Source organism: Misgurnus anguillicaudatus, chromosome 14 (assembly GCF_027580225.2).
Source record: "Misgurnus anguillicaudatus chromosome 14, ASM2758022v2, whole genome shotgun sequence".
NCBI lineage: Eukaryota > Metazoa > Chordata > Actinopteri > Cypriniformes > Cobitidae > Misgurnus > Misgurnus anguillicaudatus.
In genome coordinates this window covers 11,517,550-11,538,984 of record NC_073350.2, presented here as the reverse complement: position 1 = coordinate 11,538,984, position 21,435 = coordinate 11,517,550, and the positions used below count along the sequence as shown (strand labels likewise).

Genomic DNA, 21,435 nt, shown 5'->3' with positions numbered 1-21,435 from the left:
TTTGGGTGAACTATCCCTTTAAAGATCACAAAACACGTCTCACGAAAATCCTGTATAATTCAACCAATCAGAGGACGACTTTAAATCAATGCGTTACCACTACAGAAGGTCATGGGTTCAAACCCAGGGAACGCACATGCTGAATAAACCCTGTAATGCATTTTAGGTAGCTTCACATAAAACAATCTGCCAAATGCATGAATTAAATGACGACCAGCACAATCTGTATGCTGTAAAAATATATTTTATGTTACATTAACTTAACAAATTAAGATAAACAATTTTAAATGTTTTATGTCAACTTATCACAAGTCAAAATGTAGTTTAAATTGACTTGCGAAACTTGCTGTATTTTGAACACGATCAAAAGCAGTCCTGATGCAGTCTGTTGGCCTGCGACATCATAATGGACCGATTCCAACACAGAAAGTCTCCCAAACTACACAGGCGTCCCGCTGAACAAATGATGATGAAACACATTATAAATCCACCATAAATGGTGAGCCGTTGTTCAAAACAGTCCATAGATAGAAACACAACTCAGTTATGTTGGTAATGATGAATATGTTCAGGAGTTTTTAACTGCAAAGCATCACGAACCGCAGGCGAGATAAATCACAATCCAAAGCAAGACAAATGACTAAATTCTTAAGTCACTCCCCAGTTTTCTGCTAGATAGAGAATAGGGAAACCCAATTTCACCATATGAATACTTAGATCTGTCTTCTGTCTTCATATAGCTCTAGGCAGAGAGGTTAGTAAAAATGTATTCGCTTCTATAGAGTGCAGCTCCTTTATTCAATCACAGATCCATTCTTTCGTCCTCCATGTACTTCCAGCACCCGGCACCTGATTGCAATAATGTGAGTGATAAATGGATCCTGTGCTTTAGCATAGCAGGTGTGCTATATGCAAGGGATAATCTGTTTTCATAAAAGGACTAGGCAGGGTTCTAATTTAGAGTAACTCCATGTTCAAAATTAGTTTATAAATTATGGAAACTGCACTCCTTGGATTGGGAACGCTGAAAGAATCGTTGCCATATCAGGGGTTTTGTTCTTTTTTCGTGCGGTCCATAGAGATGTTCAGCATTTCGCAGACGTCAGGATAAAGGATAGACTGTAGCTGCGCCCAAATTCACTTCCTATTCCCTTTATACAGCACGCTGCACTATATGTAGTGTCGGCTAGAACTGTAGTGTTGCATACATTTTGAGCGAACAATTTCATTCCCTAGTTCGATTTTTAACCCATAATGAAAGGGCAAACATTTTTATGAAATGTTTTATAATAAAACTGTACAATAAGGTTGTATTTGAAGAGTTTGGATCCAAAACGCGATAAACGCCATTTTTACTGCCAGAATCAGTATTATATCAGGTCAGTATTTAAAGTTAATTCTTAATTTTATGCTAAATCCAATATCCGCCGTGTTACTCTGTCATCTTTTCTCCCTTTTTTTCCAAAACGTGATGTACGCCACTCCTCCTTTTCTACAGAACACAATAAATCCGCTCCACATATTACAGCGCACCATTCCACGCAATATAAATAAACAATGGCGGCGCGCTGAGTACACGGAGTCCTAGTTTTCCTCATCTACTTTGTACTTTGTGATCAACAAACAAACAAAAGCAAAATAATACTTTAATTGCATTGATAAAACTGTGGTTGTTTTCTGTGACGGGAAATATTGCAAGTCATCAGCATCCAATAATACGCGAGAGGCACTTGAGGGAACTCGCGCTGCGTCACTGCGGTGACACTTTAGGGGTAAGTGCATTTGAATGTGTATATCAAGTTCAATGGTGGGGCTTAACGACAAAGACAGGGTGAAGCGGGAGCCAGGAAGTATATCGCTATCTGAAATATTGCCAAAGACAGGGACGCAGCAAGTATGACAAGGGAGACACAGCGTCTCAGCGTCTCGTTCCCTTCTCAGGAAACAACAGTTACATACGTAACCAGAGACGTTTTCATGTGTCAAACACAACTATGCAAAAAAGGTGCTATATAAAATAAAGATTATTATTACACTGTAAAACCTAACAGTCAACTCAAACCATTTAAGGAAATCGGTTGCCTTAAACCATTTAAGTTTTAAAACACATACATTTAAGTACTGTGAACTTGAGTCATGTGCAATTATGCACTTATATTTAAGTAGTGTGAAATTAAATATAAGTGCATAACTGCATATGACTCAATTTGTTTAAGTTCACAGTACTCAAATGTGTGTGTTTTAAAACTTAAATGGTTTAATGCAGTGCTTCTCAAATAGTGGGGCGGGACCCCCAGGGGGGGCTCGAAGCGACACCAGGGGGGCGCGCGAGACCCCAGGGAAAATACTTTTTCAGGAAGTGATTTTTAAGACATTACACCCCAATCACGCTGTAAACCGCTTGTGTTATTTATTGATTATATTTAATTTTTCAGTATCAAATGGTCAAAAAATATTATACTTTAAATAAGGATTGGTTTTTATTTCAGGCAAATTGATGCATTTTAAGTCTTTTCTGTTACAGACTAAAAAACAATGTTAATAAAGTTATTCTTTGTTGTAAGTTGATCGATATTTCTTTTTTTGTGTTTTCTCAATGTTAATAAGGATACAATGTTTTGCAGATGTGTCATTTTATAGGCAAATTATACTATTTACAGTCACGGCGGAGAGTTGGGGGGGCGCAAAATGTTTACCTCTTCCTAGGGGGGGGGGGGGGGGTGCGTGACAGAAAATAATTGAGAAGCACTGGTTTAATGCAACCGGTTTCCTTAAATGGTTTGAGTTGAGTTAACTTTTAGGTTTAACAGAGTATTATTATTATTATAAAAAGCATTTTGGTATGAATCAATATTCGCATGCAGAAGATTTAAGCATTTAAAGCAAACAGTTTAGCATGTGTGCTTAAAAAGTCTAGAAAGTTTATGATATTATCCTACACCACACAGGGAATAATATGGAATTTTTTTTCGAGAAAAATTATTGCATAAAATAGGTTCAAGCACTATCAATGACCTGTATCTATGTATGTATATTTTCAAAAACTTCAAAGGGCCTTTATTTTTTTCCTCCAGATTCACAAACTTTCAAGGATTTCAAGGACACGTGGGAACCCTGCTTTAGGGTTAGTTGATTTCAATACAATTGTTCATGTTTGTTCATTGTGTATTAAAATGTTAACAGCTACAATTATTACATTTATTAAAATTAGCATGAAATAATAATAATAATAAATGCAGAAAAAGCATTGTTTATTGTTAGTTACTGTTTTTAAATGCATGTGTAATGTATAGTGTGCAATCTTTGTAGCCCATCATCACCCTTCTGTCTACTTCTTCCTATTATAGTGCACAATGGCATTCACAATACAAGGAATAGTGCATAAGTAAACAAGTACAGTAAGTGATTTCAGACACAACATATATTTTATCACCTAACAGAGGGTGAATATTTTACACCCTGCGGGCATGTAAACTAAAGTACCTGCTTTGAGGATTCACCCATGCGAACATAAAATTTACAATCCGAAATGCATTTCGCTTTGACCACATTTGTATTGACAAACCACCACGACTTATTGCAAGTGCACACCAGCTGAAAAATAGCTGGAGTTATTAAACTGGCAAATAAAAATAAAGATTAAAAGAGGCTCCGCGGGGACAACTTGCAATCATTTTGTCTGCCATTTTTATGGCATCTGTGTTTGTGGGCTTTTTTTCAAAACAGCCTCTAAACTGACTGTAAAACTGCAGGTCAATCGATAATTCATGCTGTTTATTAAACGCGCCATTTATGAACTGGTCTGGGAGAAAGACAGCTGGTCTCTACGTTGGGTTATAGTTCAGATGTGTCTCGTTCAAACTGACCATCTTCATCCCAGATCAACTGGGACAGACAAACAACGGTGCCAAACGCACTGAATTGCGTTGTGTAACGCAGCTGTGGTGATTAAGTACGGGTCTTTGGCTGTGGACTGGAACTCGAGCATTGCCATTAATCGAATGGCGGCGATGCTGTTTCTCTCGGCTGGGGTGAATTGATGTTCCCAGCGTGCTGTGTGGGGCTAATGAGCTTGAGGAAGATGAGACGTAGGGGGAAAAGCAACATTAACAACACCAACAAATAGACAAGAGAACCAACAGCTTCCAAACCCATCCATTAAGTGCTAGTGAATATTTATGGTACTGCCCACCTTCCTCTTTCCTGTTTTTCATCTATTTCGTCTTGCTTCAAAGAATTGCCTGATATTCAGAATTGTATATCAGAAGACTTCACGAAAATCTTCAGAAACTTAAAATGCAGTCTACATCACGTCTGGAACTTTGCTACTGACCCCAAATGTATGCCATCCCCATAGAATAGTGTTTTATCAAATTTTAATAATCTTTCCTCAAATCAAACAGTGGCAAAAATCTTTCTCTAAAACAAACAGCTGTTGCACACCAGGACTGTACAGCAGAAACTTTAGGATGCTTAGCATAGCATCGTGTGCTGTCCTGTGACATGCATCATAAAGCAACAGAAGATCAACTGCAGACCCAATGGCCGAATTTCAGTTATCGAAGGACATTTAATTGCCTTTAAAGACCACTGAGAGAAACATGCTACTACTAAAAGACAACTCACAATCCAAATTTACATAGAACACAAAAAGAGGCACAATATTTAACAAATTAAATTTGCCACAAACTGATAATGACGCATGTTTCGGACGTACCACACACACAGCGCTATAACAGTCAATCCAGGCCCTTCTTTTATTGAGCAAATACAAGCTGAGTAGCTTGTCAGGGACTCTATATGGCATCTATCATATGTGACCGTACTGTACAGAGTCAATTCCAGGCCCGGTACTAGGTTTGCTGGACTTGGGGGGGCAGTCTGGAATTTTGGGTGGGCAACAAGGAATTTTGGGTGGGCAGAAATAACAGTCAATGTAAAAAATATATAAAACAGATCTAAAGGTTTTACTATATTTATCTCGCTCAAACAGAAAATACATAATTCATATTCTGTGTCTTATTAATGTCGCCTACATTGTTGCAGATGTGCGGGAGCTAATATAAATAGCTTTTGCCAACAAGGGACGCTATTTATTTAAAGAGACACTTCGTTTTTTCATGGTTGGCTGGACATTTTTGGGGGGCAGAGGCAAAACCTGGCTTTGGTGAATACTGCCCTAGTGCTGCACACTTCTAAGGCTGGATGCGTTTCTCAATGTCAAGGATACTTCCTTGGCAGGACTGGTACTTCCAAGTTACTTCCTTTAGAGGCTAGGCGAGGCTTCTCTTTAGCATTCCGAGAACACGTAAATGGAACAGGCCAGCAAGTGCACGTAATTGCGTCATTACGTCAGCGAAAAGGCGCGCTTTTGGAGCCGCGCGCATAGGATTGTGGGTCAGTTCAGAGCGCGAAGAGCGTGAAGGATACACATATGCATCTTTTCCTGTATATGGGATATTTTTCGAACGAAGGACTCAGTCCTTGGTTGAAACTCTGAGGATCCTCGACATTGGAACAGTCCTTTGACGGATATCGATGACGTCGCATCCTCGAAATTCTGGCTTCCGAGGATCCTTCCTTGACTTTGAGAAACACCTTGGATTTACACTGCAAATCTTGATGTCCAATTCTGATTTGTTGCCTGTATCAAAATTTTTTGACGATTCGATCATCTTTTAAAAGCGACTTGTATCCGATATCTGCATTTTCCCTAAACACTTGTCAAAACAAATCAAGGTAGACATACTGACCTGGAACAGCTAAAAAACAACAGAGGAAGTAAAATGTTGCGATATGCAAATGGACACTTACAAAATGATTATACAAGATTATAGAGCTATATTTCTGTAACGAGACCTAAAACTTCAACATTACTCCCCTAAGTAGAGCCATTATCCATCATTGCGCTGCTAAGAAGAGTCATGTGATCGCGGGTGGAGGTCATTTGGCAGCCTCGCATTTTCAATGACGCATGACACGTCTTGACATGAAAATATCTGATCTGTCCACATACATTGCGGACATGAATGCATGTATCCGATTTATATCAGATTTATTTCCACATATAAATGAGGCCTGAAACCGATCTGAGAATATCTGAATCTATGCGTTTTTTCCTGCTTACACGTCCATGGGTCAAATCCGATCTGTGCCACTTAAAGGTAGGGTAAGAGATTTGATCCTGAAACATTTTTAGTTATGCTGGTTAAAAGTCTCCTCATATCCTGATAGCAATCACTGTGTTAAGTTGTTTAAATGTATTTGTAAAAATGTATGCCATCTGTGAAAGGCGTAGGACCAAAAAAATGTTCAACAAATCATAGATTTCGGTCCGAATGGACGTTTCCTTTTTTGTCCCTCATACGTAAGCGTAATTTGAATGCCCACCGCGCAGCGAGTCCACGCAGACACCATACGTCATCGGCGCGTTCACGTGCGCTCACCTCCTGTCTGTGAACAGCGAAAACAGCAAACTTTTCTTCTGAATTGACAACCTGTACAGGAGCCACAAAACGAAAGGCATCTTTTATAATAACAGCAGCAAAAACTGCCTGGATCAGCAAAGAGCAAAAACCCTAATGAACATCAGTAACTTTACTGCTTTACCACAAGATGCAAACAGCTGCAGGAGGCATCTGAAAGGGTCTGAAAGAGTCGTTGCACTGTTTATTTTGGTACGGTAGGTACGCAATATGTTTGTATTGAGATGGATTTAGATATTCTACTTTGATGAAACATTGTGTTGCTTATAAAATTTTGTTTTTTTACAGATTAGCGTAACGATATAGTTACTACGTCTACACAACCGAACGTGTGCTTAAACTAATTCTGATGTAAAACAATTGGTTATGTTGGTTATTTTGGAAGTGTTATTCACTTTGTACTGCAAAGTTTTCTCACTGGTGAATGCAGTGATGCCGGTAACGCGTTACTCTAATTTGACCACTTTTTTTAGTAACGAGTAATCTAACGCGTTAATATTTCCAAACCAGTAATCAGATTAAAGTTACTTATCCAAGTCACTGTGCGTTACTATTTTTGAAATTTTCCTTAGTTAAATATATATTTTCTTGTATATTTCTTCTTGCGTCTTGGGAAGTGAAGTCAGGTGTGCGACAAGTCACGTTTTCAGCACGAGGACAATTCAGGTCACGTGTAAGCGACACAAACGTAAACAACGTACATTAGAGAGAAGAGAGATGCAGCTACAAAAACACTACGTAAAATAAAAAAACAACAACATTTGGAGTCGCGGCATGGCACAGACAGTCGAGCAAGTCCCACCCGGTGGTGTTAAGCAGTGAGCAGGAGGTCATCCACTACCCAAACAACAAAAGCTGGACTTCAGTGCAAAACCAGTAAGTGTGGGAGAGTTGAAGAACGAAAGTAACAAAGCGATTTTCTCCAAATCCCTGATAATAACATCTGCATCTCACTATGACAGCATATTAGCACATAACCTCTGAAAGAGTTGACAAATATCGCGTTATTTACTCACCGATTTCCACGTGTAGATCCAGAACTGTGTTTTCAACCATCATAAGTAAATTCCAAAAGCGGTCTTTTTTTTCTTACAACGCGTTGTGTTTCTCGTTTCATGTGTTACAATACTGATAAATCTACACTGTAAAAAAATTCCGTAGAAATTATAATGTTATTGCAGCTAAGTTGCCGGTAATTTACCGTAGATTTAAATTTATGTTATTTTTTCGCAACATTTTGTTCAAAGTTAAATAAATGTTAAATATTAACAAGTCTTTATCTTTACAGAATAAAACTATACAATAACAGCCTCATGGAAAGCATTCTGGGAACCAGAAATCATCATCAACCTTTTTCTGTTTTTTGCTTCAGATTTGTTTCCCAGAATGTTTTGCTTGATGCTGTTTTTTTAGTTTTACTCTGTAAAGACAAAGACTTGTAAATGTTTAATGTTCATTTAACTTTGAACAAAATGTTGCCAGTAAATAACATCAATTTAAATCTACGGTAAATTACCGGCAACCCAGCTGCAATTTCTACGATTTTGTGTATAATATGTTAAAAAAAATTGATATTATTCTAATTTGATTTAATTTTATTTTCATAGTGTTCAAACTATTGAATTTTTTTTTTGTCTCAGCAATTTAAGTTTGTACTGTTGGTTGCTTTTGAAACATTTGATAAAACTGAAATTTAAAATAAAAATATAATTTAATAATTTTTTACAAAGATAAATGACAAAATAAGTTTGCAGTTACATATTAAAGAGGTCATAATCATATAGATTTAATAAAAACAAGTGTAACACAAAAATCTATTGTGTAACAATTCACTACTCTTGTTTAAAGTGAAATTATACAGAAGTCGTTTTACATTTGTTCAAAATTCCAGCTGGTTTTGATAGACCACACTTGTGAGTTATTGACCACAGCAAAAATATATCTCTGTCTAAAACATTAACTTTTAAAATTAAGTTTTTCTGAAAATGGCCCCTGCTCTTCCCTATTTATGTTAAGTGAAGTCAAGAAAGACTCATATATATATATATATTTTAGTTTTTTAAAACACAACAGTTCAACTTAAAATGTCAGGAGATACATTGTTGACGTTACTGTTAAAAATGCACTTCCAATAAAGTGAGTGTTGGCAAAACCGGTTGTCATTTTTAATGTTGAGGCAGTGGGGGTGTTGGCAGCTACTGGAATGTAACTAACAAAGTAACTTGTAATCTAACTTAGTTACTTTTAAAATCAAGTAATCTGTAAAGTAACTTAGTTACTTTTTAAAGGAGTAATCAGTAATCAGATTACTTTTTCAAAGTAACTGTGGCATCACTGGGTGAATGAGACATGAGATGTGACCGTCTGATCTGTGCGTGTTCATGTGTTTTGAAAGGGCGTGACTTCGGATGGCGATTTGACTTGAGGGTGGGGTCATGATTTCATTGCTAGGCGGCTATCTTCTATCTTCTAATATGGCTTAGGTAGACTTCCCATATCTTCGTCTTTTTTGTTGCAGCTTTGAGCCGCCCATAACAAATGGGGGCTTGTCCTGGACATGAACTCGGCAGTAACACTTGATAGCTTATAAATGTGTTGTTTCTCTTCAGAAGACATATATTAACAAACTGGAATTATTTGATTTAATGGTGGATAACATGATGGCATTTTAAAGAACACCAATGATCCGATTCACGTTTTCCCATTTCCTTTGGTGTGTACAGTAGGCGTTCAGGTTAGCAACATGCAAAAGGTACAAACCCCAAAGTAAACGATGACGCGAATTATCGTCTCCAACGTAAATCTCTTTTCTTGGACTACAACAAACACACTGATTGTAGGCAAAAGTTTACTTCCTGGGATTGGTGATGTAGACAAAACCGACATTATCATAATTCCTCACACTTCGGACTGACAACCTGTAAGTTAACTCCTGTTAGCATTGCATTGTGCGCAAATCTTTTAAACATGGTAAGAAGCGTCACATTTCAGGCTGACGTCAGAGGTGTAGGTGTGTGGAAAACAATGTGTTTTTTACCCTAAAAACCACGCAGGCACATTGTATTATAACAAATATAAAAAATAATTTTTTAGCAATGAAATAAGGTGCTCTTTAACATACAGTATACTCTATTTATTTGCTGTGTTCAAGTTAAGAAATTAAAGAAGAAGGTCAATACAGAATTAATATGCCCCCATGCCATCCAAGATGTTCATGATTTTCTTTCTTTAGTCGAAAAAAGGAGAACCAATGGGTTGAAATTTGTCCAATTTGTCTACACTATCCCAACCTACACTGTAAAAAATACTTTGCTGCCTTAAAATATTTTGTTGAATCAACTCCAATTTACAAGTCATTTCAACTTACTATTATTTATCTTGACTAAAGATGAGTTGTTATAACTAGAGGTGAGTTGTTACAACCTACAAAATTAAGTTGACTTTTTCAACTATATTTTATAAGTTGTGACAACTCATCTTTGTTGACATGACTTGTAAATCCGAGTTGATTTAACAAAAAATTTTAAGGCAGCAAAGTACTTTTTACAGTGTATGAATAAGGGTCTTGTCTAGCAAAACAATCTTTCAGCAATCAAAAAAAAAAAATTATACGCTTTATAACCACAAATGCTCATTTTGCATCATCTCTGCCCGACTTCACACATAACATAATCACATTGTAGAGGTTACACGTGATGTAGTCGGAAGTAGCAAAAAAAATGTAAGAAATTTTAATTCTGTAGCGAGCTATATACGTATGTATGAGTCATATACATGCATGGGATGATATGAGGATGAGTTAATTATGAGTGAAATTTCAAGTTTTCAATCAACCATACTCCTTTATGAACAAGTGTCATGACCTCATCTAAACCAACTTCAGCAAGACCAATTGACCAGCAATGAATGGTGGGTAGAGGCAATGTATTTAAGATGACATTACTCTTGAACCTTCCAGTAAATATCATCTGCTTCTTAATACAAGTTTATTTACTCAGTATTTAAGTAAAAACCTGACCTTTTATTAAAAACACTGAACTTTCAAACCCACTCCTGATATATGAGTGTAACTGAATTACGTCGCTTGTAATGCTTATCACAGAAACGCTATGACATTGACTTAAATGCGCTTGTTAAGGAGAAATTCTAACAGCGCTTTCAATTTCTGAAGTGCTCGTGCTCTGACTGTGGAAAACAAGCCACTTATTTATTTCAAGACCTCTTCAAACCTCCCTGATAAACATTAAAAATGAAAAGCTGTTTTCCGGATGCGCTTCAATTGAATCTACAAATTCCCAAAAAGGAACAATTAAAAGAAAACTTGAATTTTAGACTATCAGGGAATATTTTCCGTTTTTTCATCTTTCCAAAGCAGCATGGCGTATATTCCACAGTCCAATAGCAAACATTTGAATTCTGTAAAGAGTATTTCTGTGCTTTCTGTATCACCCCAATTAACACAATTAACACCGCTGACATTTTATTACTGTTCCACACCTCAGGCCACAGTCTGTTCTCATGGAAACTGCTGTACATACATAATTAATGCACCATACCTCATGCAATTAAATATGACTTCACACATGAAAGACAATGAAACTGATGCAGCCGGTAAGATAATTAGCACGGAAAAGCACAACAAATGCGGAAAGGCCACAAAAATCACTCAAAATAACCGAGTTGGGCGACTCGGGCTTCGTGATGACAAATAAAAGGTTGTTTTCATTTATTACGGCCTTTTATTTTCCAGCCCCTCGACTGCAACCACCTGCCACGCGGAGAACACTTTCCACCATCCGATTCATTCCGGATAGGAATAACTTACATTATTTTCATGGTGACTATCCTATTTCGTTCGGAGATGTGTCACATTACTGAAGTCAGTTTCCTGCGGACTTGAATTACCATAATATAATACATTATATATGTATTACTTTTCTATGATAAACAATTTCGCTAGTACGCTGGGCCTCCCCCTGATATCTGGGCCTTGAAGCAGTTGGGAATCACGGAACGAGAGATTGTTTTTAATGCCGTCGTACTGTTTAACACCGCAATAGATGTGTCTAAAGCACAAACTGGAGGAAATTCAGAGGAGATTATCACACCTGTCCGCTTCACTACATCACAGCTTTAGGCAAAGTCAAAAACGCACAAATGTGCAGCCAGGCATTTCAAAGTCACTGTCTCCACAAGATATGGACAAAGCATTTTGAAGCAGACGCATGCATAATTGACATGCTCAAAGGGTTTAGGGCAGTAAATGAAATACAATTATTATTTAATACAAGATAAGTGTCACAGGAGCCTCATGATAAATTTAAAGGGAGCGCTTATTAAGACTGTACCTTTACTGTCTGTCCCGCCTCAGGTCCGTCCTATTGGGAACAGAAGCAGATAATTAGTTGGGAATTCAGGAATATCTCCGTCAATAATTCAGCAGCATTTAAATTTCAAATGAAACGCTGTGCTGTCATGTGACCATGTGAATGTCAAAGCGCCTTTTTTTCTTTTACCTTGGCTTGACTGGTAAAGTTTTTGAACAAAGACACACGTGAACATTTTTTAATTCTGGTATGTTTAATTGCTTGGATTTAAAGACTGAATGTATATTACCAGCCTGATCTCATGAGAATTCGTACATATTTTATGAGTTGGCGAATTCGTATGAATTCATGCAAAAACGTACGATTCTCATGAAAAAAAACGACATCGAAACCCAACCCCTAACCCGGCACCTAACCCCAACGTAACAGGGGTCAAAGCAAATCACACAAAAAGCTACGAATCTGGTCGTATGAATTAATACGAATTAGCCAACTCGTAAAATATGTACCAATTCTCGTTAGATAGCGTTGGTATTACTATTCTGTAGAAAAATACTAGCCCAGGCTTATTTGCCATACGTACCTGTGCCTACATTGCATAACCTAAAATATGATGCTTGAGGTACACATCACTGCATCTTTCTGAATGTCCCTTAGAGGCATTTAGTTTTTGTCTGTTTTGTCGTGGGATTATTATTTAAGTTACGAAACAGACACACACACACACATAAATTAAACCTGCGCGTCCTTGCTAAAGGGGTGGGACTTATTAACACAGTTATAGAGTTGTTTCCTCATGCTCAATATTGGCAAAGTATCAAAAAAGCAGTTGGGCGTGTTACAGAGTATTTCTGTGCTGAATGCACTTTGTAAAAGTTTCGGAAAGTTTTTTTTTTTAAACGGGTTTAAAAACCCACCCACCCGTCAATCAGCGGGAGACGCTAGAACTTGCAAACATCACATCACGCGACACAGCTTTGTTTAATTTCAAAACTCAACAATGGCACGAATGAAGAAGTGTGTTTTTGGTTGGAAGGAGAAAAAAGCCAGCCTTATGGAAACAATGGATATAGTTTATTTTCCAGGGTAGCAGTGGAGTTTTGCGTGTGTGTTTGATGCGCTGGATTTTACCAACCGGGTCACGAGTTGCATGCAGTAAGTAAGACTTCTGTCTTATGTTGGAAATAGTCGCGTGCATATTATATAAATGACACGAACATGTAGTGAATCCTAAGTTATAAGTGTTGTATAGTGTTGCATGACTCGTACTCGCTCCTCCCGCGGTAGTAACTCCTTCTTCTTCATTTTTTCGTACGTTATCGAAAAGATTCGGTAAAGCTAATCTTTCTTTTATAAATCTGATTAAACTAAAGACTCTTCGGAGATATAAAGGACGTAATGGCACATCTCCATCGCATAGTACCCCACGGTTTGGTTTGGTTTAGGTCAGGTCAGTTCACCTCACTTTGGCCTGGTTAGCTTTTCCATCGAGTTTAGTGGGAGGGATTATAGGCATGTCGTTATATTTGCGCTGCCTGCTGCTGTATCAAACAAGTGAGAGCGTTGTTGGAATGCTAAACATCCCCATACATGAATTAATTTCTCAGTCCGCCATAAAATTAAAATTCACCACCACAAATAGATGTTTGCACATCACGTTTATCACTACCTCTGTCTTACATGACAGTTTCTGTACAAACACCTGTGGCGTCAGTCGACGCGCTTTGCTGAGCCTCATTTAAGTTGAATTTAAGCATATATGCGAACGTGCCACCACAAACTGCAAAACTGTTATGGTGTTCCTGATTCTCAACCTGTGGATGTTATTTATCACTAAAAGGAAGTTTGGGAACTTACAGCAAAGCACAGATGACAACAGGTTTGCTCGAGACAGCGCAAGCTATCATGAAGGTAAAGCTAATCTTTTACATTATAGCGATGACGCTGGTAGTGACGATTCTCTCCGACCATCAGTGATCTACAGTGTTTTCGCGTCACGTTTTGGTATAAGCTCAGGTCGCTTGAAACCCCAACGGAGGTCGTACTAAAAAAAGTGGATATGTACTAGGAGAAATGTGGATATGTACTAGGAGAAACACATTTTAGGTTATGCAGAAATGTAGACAGAGGTGAGTAATTCCAATGACTTTACATAGCAAAAAACTATTCTAAGTCATTTTTTCAGTGAAATTGTGCATGAGTTCAAGTAAATTTTACATTAAATAATAACTACACTCTAAATAAATCCATAATTGGGTCTAACATGGACAAACCCAACTGTTAAAAATATAAAGAATAAAATCACATACTGTACATTTAAAAACGTATAAAATATATCTTTTATATATTTTTATATAAAAATTGTAAAAAAAATATATATTTATATTTTTATTGTTAAAAAATATATAAATATTATATTTTTATTTAATAAAATAAATATTTTTTTTATATTTTTATTGTTAAAAATATTTTATTGTTAAAAAAATTCAAATAACAGCTGAAAAGAAAACTTCAAAAAAAAAATGATCTATGGCAATAACAGTAAATTCTTTGCAGGTCCCACAAAAGTGCAGAACATGCAAATAGTTTAGATATTTATTTTCTGCTCTCTCGTTTTTCATTTCCACATGAAAATTAAACACCTGAGATACATCGCCTTTCTGTGGAGAGTTTTTACAGGAGAACTCTGCCTTTCACATCTCAGGCAAGCAGATTAATCTCATATCTCATATCAGCTCTTGCGGCTAACATATTGATTATTCCCTTTTGTCAGATAAATGAATTTTTTTCTTTGTTGGTTGGTGTGTCTGGGAAGTGGAAACCTTTTGAAATTAGCATATATATCAACGGTTATAAAAAATAATCAGACACTGTATATAAAGACTGGGGGCAACGGTGACATTTTCTTTGTATTTTCCATCTTAACTCATATTTTACAACAAATATACCTGGTGTCCTTTGGTATGTGATGGATAATGTACATCAAACAGCACAAAATGTAAGAATAATGCAGCCAGGTTGGTAGAGCATTGTGTTATCTGCAGGTCATGGGATCGAATCTCAGGGATCACACATACTGATAAAATGCATACCTTTGATGCACTAGATATAAAGCATCCAAAATGTAAAATATAAGAAGTGTCTTTGTATTAGAAACAAATTCTTGGTGTCACTTTATGGGTCAAACATGTCATTTACAGTAAGAAAGACTGGATTTCCATATTTAAATGTGAAAGAACTCATACCTGTATAGCGATGGTTAGGGATGTCGCCTGAAAGTGTTTCTGAATAACGTCTGCCACTCTCTGTGTAGTGATGAACAGATCTGACACTTCATCAGGACGAAGATCCCGAAACCGCTCGACAACTCGAAGAGGACAGACTAAAACATCTGTATGAGAAGCTAGTCAAGGAAAATATATTTGAAGGGAGAACAATCCAATGCATCTATAACCTCCTGTAAAAATCAACAGATGTTATTCATTTCACTTGACAATGCATGTTAAATAATCACTTATTAATCTTTGTAAGATTATAGCCAATCATAACTCATCACTCAACCAAAACTAGACATATATTTATAAAACGGTTAGTTCCAATCCTTGATTCTGATTGGTCAATAGGTTTGCTTTATTTACGATAAAACACTGCTATGACCGCTTCACCCAACGGTTCTATTTAATATCACTGCGCCCTTAGCAACACCCTTAGCAACACAAACATATAATGAGACAAAGTCTGAGAACAGTTTTTTGTTTTTATTTGAGCTTTCATGTTGTTGTTCGCAGTCAGGGACTATTTTTTCTAGCGGAAGGAATGCTTTTATTGATTTAACTTCATGAAAGTTGCATTCATTTTTTTTTACTTTAATATTGTGTAGTAACCGTTTTATGTAAGCAATAAGGTACGAGAGGCTGTGCTGTATCGTGAATAAGTAACGGCTGAAGGGCGTTGTTAGGCACGACGCGAAGCAACAAAAAAACAACAAACTGTTCTCAGGATTTGTCTCATTATATGTTTATGTGTTGCTAAGGGCGCAGTGATATTAAATAGAACTGTTGTGTGAAGCGGTCATAGCAGTGTTTTATCGTGAATAAAGCACACCTATTGACCAATCAGAATCAAGGATTGGAACTAGCCGTTTTATAAAAAAGCAATAAGGTACTCGAGGCAAGTGCTGTATCGTGAATAAGTAACGGCTGAAGGGGTTGCAGGCACTCCGCTTTGCGTCGTGCCTAACAACGCCCTTCAGCCGTTACTTATTCACGATACAGCACAGCCTCTCGTACCTTATTGCTTACATATATAGCAGGAATATTATCAGTAACACATCCACCTAGATATGTAGTCCTGGCCCATAAAGGAGGATTTACTCAATTTTACAACTCAAATTACACATAAATATGCAAAAAATATTTGATAAGTTTTTGCTTTTAAACCTTCTGCCTCACAGACTTCAAATGTAATGCTGCGTTTACACCAGCCGCGTTTGAGGCGTCAAAATCGCGTCTACCGCGCCTAGTTTGCCGCTTAAACATTTTGAATGCTAGAGCAAAGTAGACGCACGGACAAAGCAAGCATTTGACGCGCGTCAGAGGTGAAATCCGCTTCTTGTGGGAGGGGCAAGTGCTATGCGATTGTCTGTTTGCAAGATGTCTGATGTTGATCGTGGATTTATCGAGAAAATTACCGGTTTGTATTTGGTCACCTTACTATAGGGGGAAAATAGTTGACAAAATGGCGAGAATGCCGCGGGTCGATAAACGTCACGTGACTCAAAAGTGAAATGTGTATTTACAACTAACCAGGGTACCCAATGTCCTCACTGACACCCTTACAAGCGAGGTCCTTTTTATTCATGTCTCTATAGAAATAAGAACTTGTGTCATATAGCTTCGGGTGACTGCTTACGGACAATATATGAAGAGTTGTTCAGAAATCTCTTTTTTTTGGTTGTGCATTCCAATTTATTTCAATGCAACTGCAGTTGGTTTGTTTTGATTTAAACTTTCATAACTTAAAAAATACAGCTAAGTAGCACCATAAAACAAAATAATAACATGATAACATAATAATAAACATGTTTTGACAAAAATGTAAAAAATGGATTTATCTCGTTTTGCAACGAAACTCTTCATATATCAAGTGTTCCTTCAGGTTGAATGAGTGACTCTGTGCGGGGCTGCCGCCACAGCAGCGAGCAGGCTCCTGATTGGTTAACGCGGCGCGAAAATCCGCCAAAGTTCAAATTTTTCAACGCGGGCGTCAGCCGCAAATTCGCGTCAAACGCAAAATGCACTAAAATGCGCTAGAGACTCAATTCGCACAAACTAGACGCGCAAATGAGGCGGAATCATGTATAACGTGCCGCGCTAACACCTCATTCGCGCCGCGAGACCCCCAGACGCGCTTCAACACGTCTTCACATTGACTTAACATTGAAATCACTCGCGCCTCTACCGCGGCTGGTGTAAACGCAGCATAAGTGCAAAACCAAAAAACATGGGTCTAAATTGTTTTTCTTTGTTAATCGACAGCACGTCACCAACACCGTTAAATAGACCTTAAATTGTATTGAGCCCAGGGACGTGTCTTTAAGCCGTTGTAACGAACTCACCTTTACCCAGCAAAGTGTTTTCTAATGTCAGACACACAAGGGAAAGTGACGTCTGAATATTGGAAGATCAAATATTTTACCACACAAGGGATAAAAACAAACATTACAAAGTGGGCACCTGACTTTATTCAGATAACAGACCAAACAGCCAGACTGAACATATAAATAAAGGTATGAGCTTTGGACTTTGGAAACTGATGTTTTTCTTCCTGCCCTAAATATTAATATACATAAGATGCAGTGCACACACACGCAGATGTAGAAGCAATCACACGCAAAAACCCACAACCAAAATAGAGCACAACCTCCATGCCAGACAAATCACGGTTCTGATGGGGGGAAGATAAGAACCTATTTGAATTGGAAATGGATAAATTATTCTGAAAAAGAGATTGTTCGGAGAGAGATCGTTACAAGATAAAATAAAAAAATTCACAACACCACTCATGTAAAGGTTTTGTGTCATGTTCGTTCTGTTTTAAATGTTGTCAAATGACTTTAGTCTCCTCAAAAAAACTCAAGATGTGTTTCGTGCCAAAAGAGGTCACATTAAATACTGACTGATGCCTAAGGAAGTTGTTTAGTCCTACAATTTTTTGTTTTTTAATTTTGTGTACATATTTCCTGTATTTTCTGTTTGTATCTTAATAAAAAGAGGGAAAAATAAATATGGATGGACATTAAAACCTCTAAAACAACAAAGCTGCTGGTGGTGGCCTGAGACTTTTGCACAGTACTGTATACAACGCAAGAACCTACAGGCAAATGACATAGCAGTACTGCGAAAGCGATTCAAAAGCAGACTCCGTATGATGGTGTCATCCACCTGTCAATTCTTGCCGCATAATTTGTCAGTGTATTGAAAACATTTGTTAGGTGTTGTATTTATTTTCTAGTTTCACAGTTCACGGATCAAGCTTCATGTGAAGGAATATTTTAAAGGTGCAATGTGTAAAATTTAGAAGGATATCTTGACAGAAATGCAATATAATATACATAACTATGTTTTCAGTGGTGTTGCAGAATAAACATATGTTTTAATTACCTTAGGGTGCTTTCACATCTGTAGTTCGGCTCATTTGGTCCGGATCACTGATCTATATAAATGACTGGATTGCACATACAACGCTTAACGTAACAGCGTGAGGTGAAGTCAGCGTTGAGTTTGATGCCGCCATCTTGGTAAGCCCTGCCATTCTGCGAATACTCCTAATAGAAACTGTCCACAAACACTTCCTCATCCCAAAATGCACAGCGCAGCTGACTACGGCAGCAGGTTTATTCCAAAAATTTGCAGTACTTTTTGTAGTTAGGTCTGTTCGGTCTCAGATCGCGTTCTCACCACAAACGAACTGCTCCAGAATTCGTTTCAAAGTGTACTGAGACGACCTCTTCAAGGAGGTCTCGGTCTGCTTGTTTGGTCCACTTTTGGTGCACATCAGAATTCGATTGCTGCATTCTTACCTGCCCAAACAAACCGCACCAAGTGAGCTATCGAACTCTGGTACGATTCAACCAAACTAAATAAGGCAGGTGTGAAAGCACCCTTAAAATGAGCCGTTTTATCTACATACATTGCTGGTTCCCTTACATGGAAGTTGCCGCCATGTTTATACAGTAGCCCTAAACGGACAAACTGCTCTATGGACCGTTTCGTCTCTTCGTTGTCTCAGATGATGACGTGTTTGTCCTGTGTCGACAACCATAGCTTTACTGTGTGTTTCGAAAAGGGTGGGTGACCTTTGAACGGTTGTGCCTAGAAGATGAGCACTGTTTTCATCTTAATCCGACCCCAAAACTTAACCCTAAACCCAACGTCGAGATTTGGCTATAGCTGTATCCCTTCTAGCCAGAATCCCTTTGGAGTGACCTGTTGGTCTAACTGCTGGATTGCACCTTTAAGTTTTCGATTCATTAAACACATTTGTTCTGCATGTAGGACAAATTCTCCTCGTCTTTTGATACATGTTACACCTCATATTGTTTTTTTCTTTGATTGTCATTTTTATCTTACCAAATGGTCACATTTACGTTTTAACAGTCCCAAAACATTTTATCAGAAGCTAAAAGTCTGATTTTACATTAGCTTAACCCTCTATGGACTATTATACCATTCTATTAGACTCAGTATCCAAAACTGAATCCATTTATTTTTTACTTGATGCAGAATATAAGGAACATTGGTTTAAAGTTCACCTTTCACAAAGCAAAATATGGCACAGCAGCACAGGTGCACACCTGCTGAATGAGGTATGAAAACAGCTGCTAGTGGAGCATATGATCAATATTTGGATCTCTGCCGGCTGGTATTGGATGTTCCCCTCTGCATGAAGAAAACACCTATAAATTGCTTTTTTTAAGCAAGGTAAACTTGCTCATGTTTCCCGGAGGCAACCCTGTACAATGGAGGCATAGAAACCTGGCGATTTTAGTGAATGTATGAAGTTTGTTCCTCTCCACGTTCCCAGTAGAGAGTCTAAGGTGTAGTTCACCTAACCTTGAAAAACAAAATTGTCAAAATACTTGAGTTTGAACCGAAATCAAAGATGAATGGTTTATAGAAAGCTTGTTGGATCTTCTGAGGATTCAGAATCTTTAAAGTCAGAGAGGTCACGAAACGTATTGTTCAAAGACGCTCAACAGCCCATGAAACGCAGTGAAACGGCACACAGAAAAGTAATCAAACTCTGTATCTATTTTAGGAACACTGGGTGGCAGGTGGTACTCGGGCTCTTAAACAGTAAATGTCCACAGGATGAAAACATGTTGACTCCCTCTCGGCTCATGAGATCGATAATGCTCTACTGGTTTTCCCCGAATAGTCAGAAATCCTTAAAAAACTATTTTGCAACTGAAATGTATAAATAAAGTCAAGCTTACTAGGGAGAATATTAATCACGCAGAAAAGTGCAAAAGATGGATTTAAAAACAATTATATTACAGCAAAACGTAAATTTTAAATACCGCAATCACTAAACCGCAGCTTTCTTCAACCCCTTTGAATCATATTACTAAAAATTACCAACACTATTTGGTTATTTAAGTCACACTATTTTAACCAGCATGTCTCAAGGTGAATTTTATGCAATGAGCTGGTCACATCATGCCGGTAACATCAGTGCTAAGTTCAGCATAAGGGGTCAAAAGATTAGCTTCATCAGCTTTCATGTGCAGTCCACTGGACTGTAGTCAGATATCATATTAACTGATCTGTTTCATCTCAACATAGGCCTGTCACACACACATCACCGCGGATGAAAAATTAGCCTTCGCTTCAACAAAGACGACCAGGGAAGGACAGGAATGGAAAGAAAATGGCTCAATTTGGGGGGAAGTTGTTTACCGTTCAATTGGGGAGTCAGTGCGTGAAGTATTGCTGAGTTGTGGGCCGATCATCTTCACAGAGCATAAATTCAGTCGATACAACACAGGCAGACCATAATACACTTTATTTGTGTTTCTCTCTCTCTGTCTTTGTGTGTGTTTAAATGTGTGTATAATTTTAATGTACACAAAGTATACAAAGGGCTAGACTAACTAACCACTTGCGCCAGCATTTTGGCGTTAAATAACAACTGTTGGGATTTACGCGCAGTGAATATTTAGCGCTGAAAAGGTGTGGTCTAGTTATTTTTGTGACTGACCTTATTGCATTTGTATTTCTAGAAGTTCCCCTTTTAGATGCAAAATGTATGGGAGAATACTATTTAAATGAATCATGCAACATAATTAACTAATGTTTGCGCATGTGAGATTAATGGTATTTGCGTCATTATTTTATGCAAAAAATGCATGTCTTAAATCGAAGAGATCAGAGAGCGTGTGGTACAAGGCAGAAGATATTAACAGTTTATTGAACACCTAACAGTTTATTTGAAATGCCAGAGGATATTTAAAAAATACTGTATGCCAAGCCATGTTATTTTTATTTGCTGAAGGAAATAAAACAGGGGTCACTATATTGCGCTTTATGGAAATCAGCTTTTGCGCCCAGGGTTTCCCGCAG

At 37.7% G+C, this 21,435-nt stretch overlaps 1 protein-coding gene across 5 annotated transcripts in view; it reads right to left on the bottom strand.

The window, feature by feature from the left end:
• The window catches only part of LOC129427603 (bis(5'-adenosyl)-triphosphatase), a 433,001-nt gene that overhangs the window by 77,100 nt on the left and 334,466 nt on the right, over positions 1 to 21,435 (bottom strand). For all 5 annotated transcript variants that reach the window (XM_055184195.2, XM_073875867.1, XM_073875868.1 and 2 more), the window contains 2 exons: positions 15,058 to 15,203; positions 11,834 to 11,863 (listed from right to left, as the gene is read on the bottom strand). In XM_055184195.2, the coding sequence (XP_055040170.2) occupies positions 11,834 to 11,863; positions 15,058 to 15,203 (176 nt within the window). The remainder of the gene's footprint in view (positions 1 to 11,833; positions 11,864 to 15,057; positions 15,204 to 21,435) is intronic.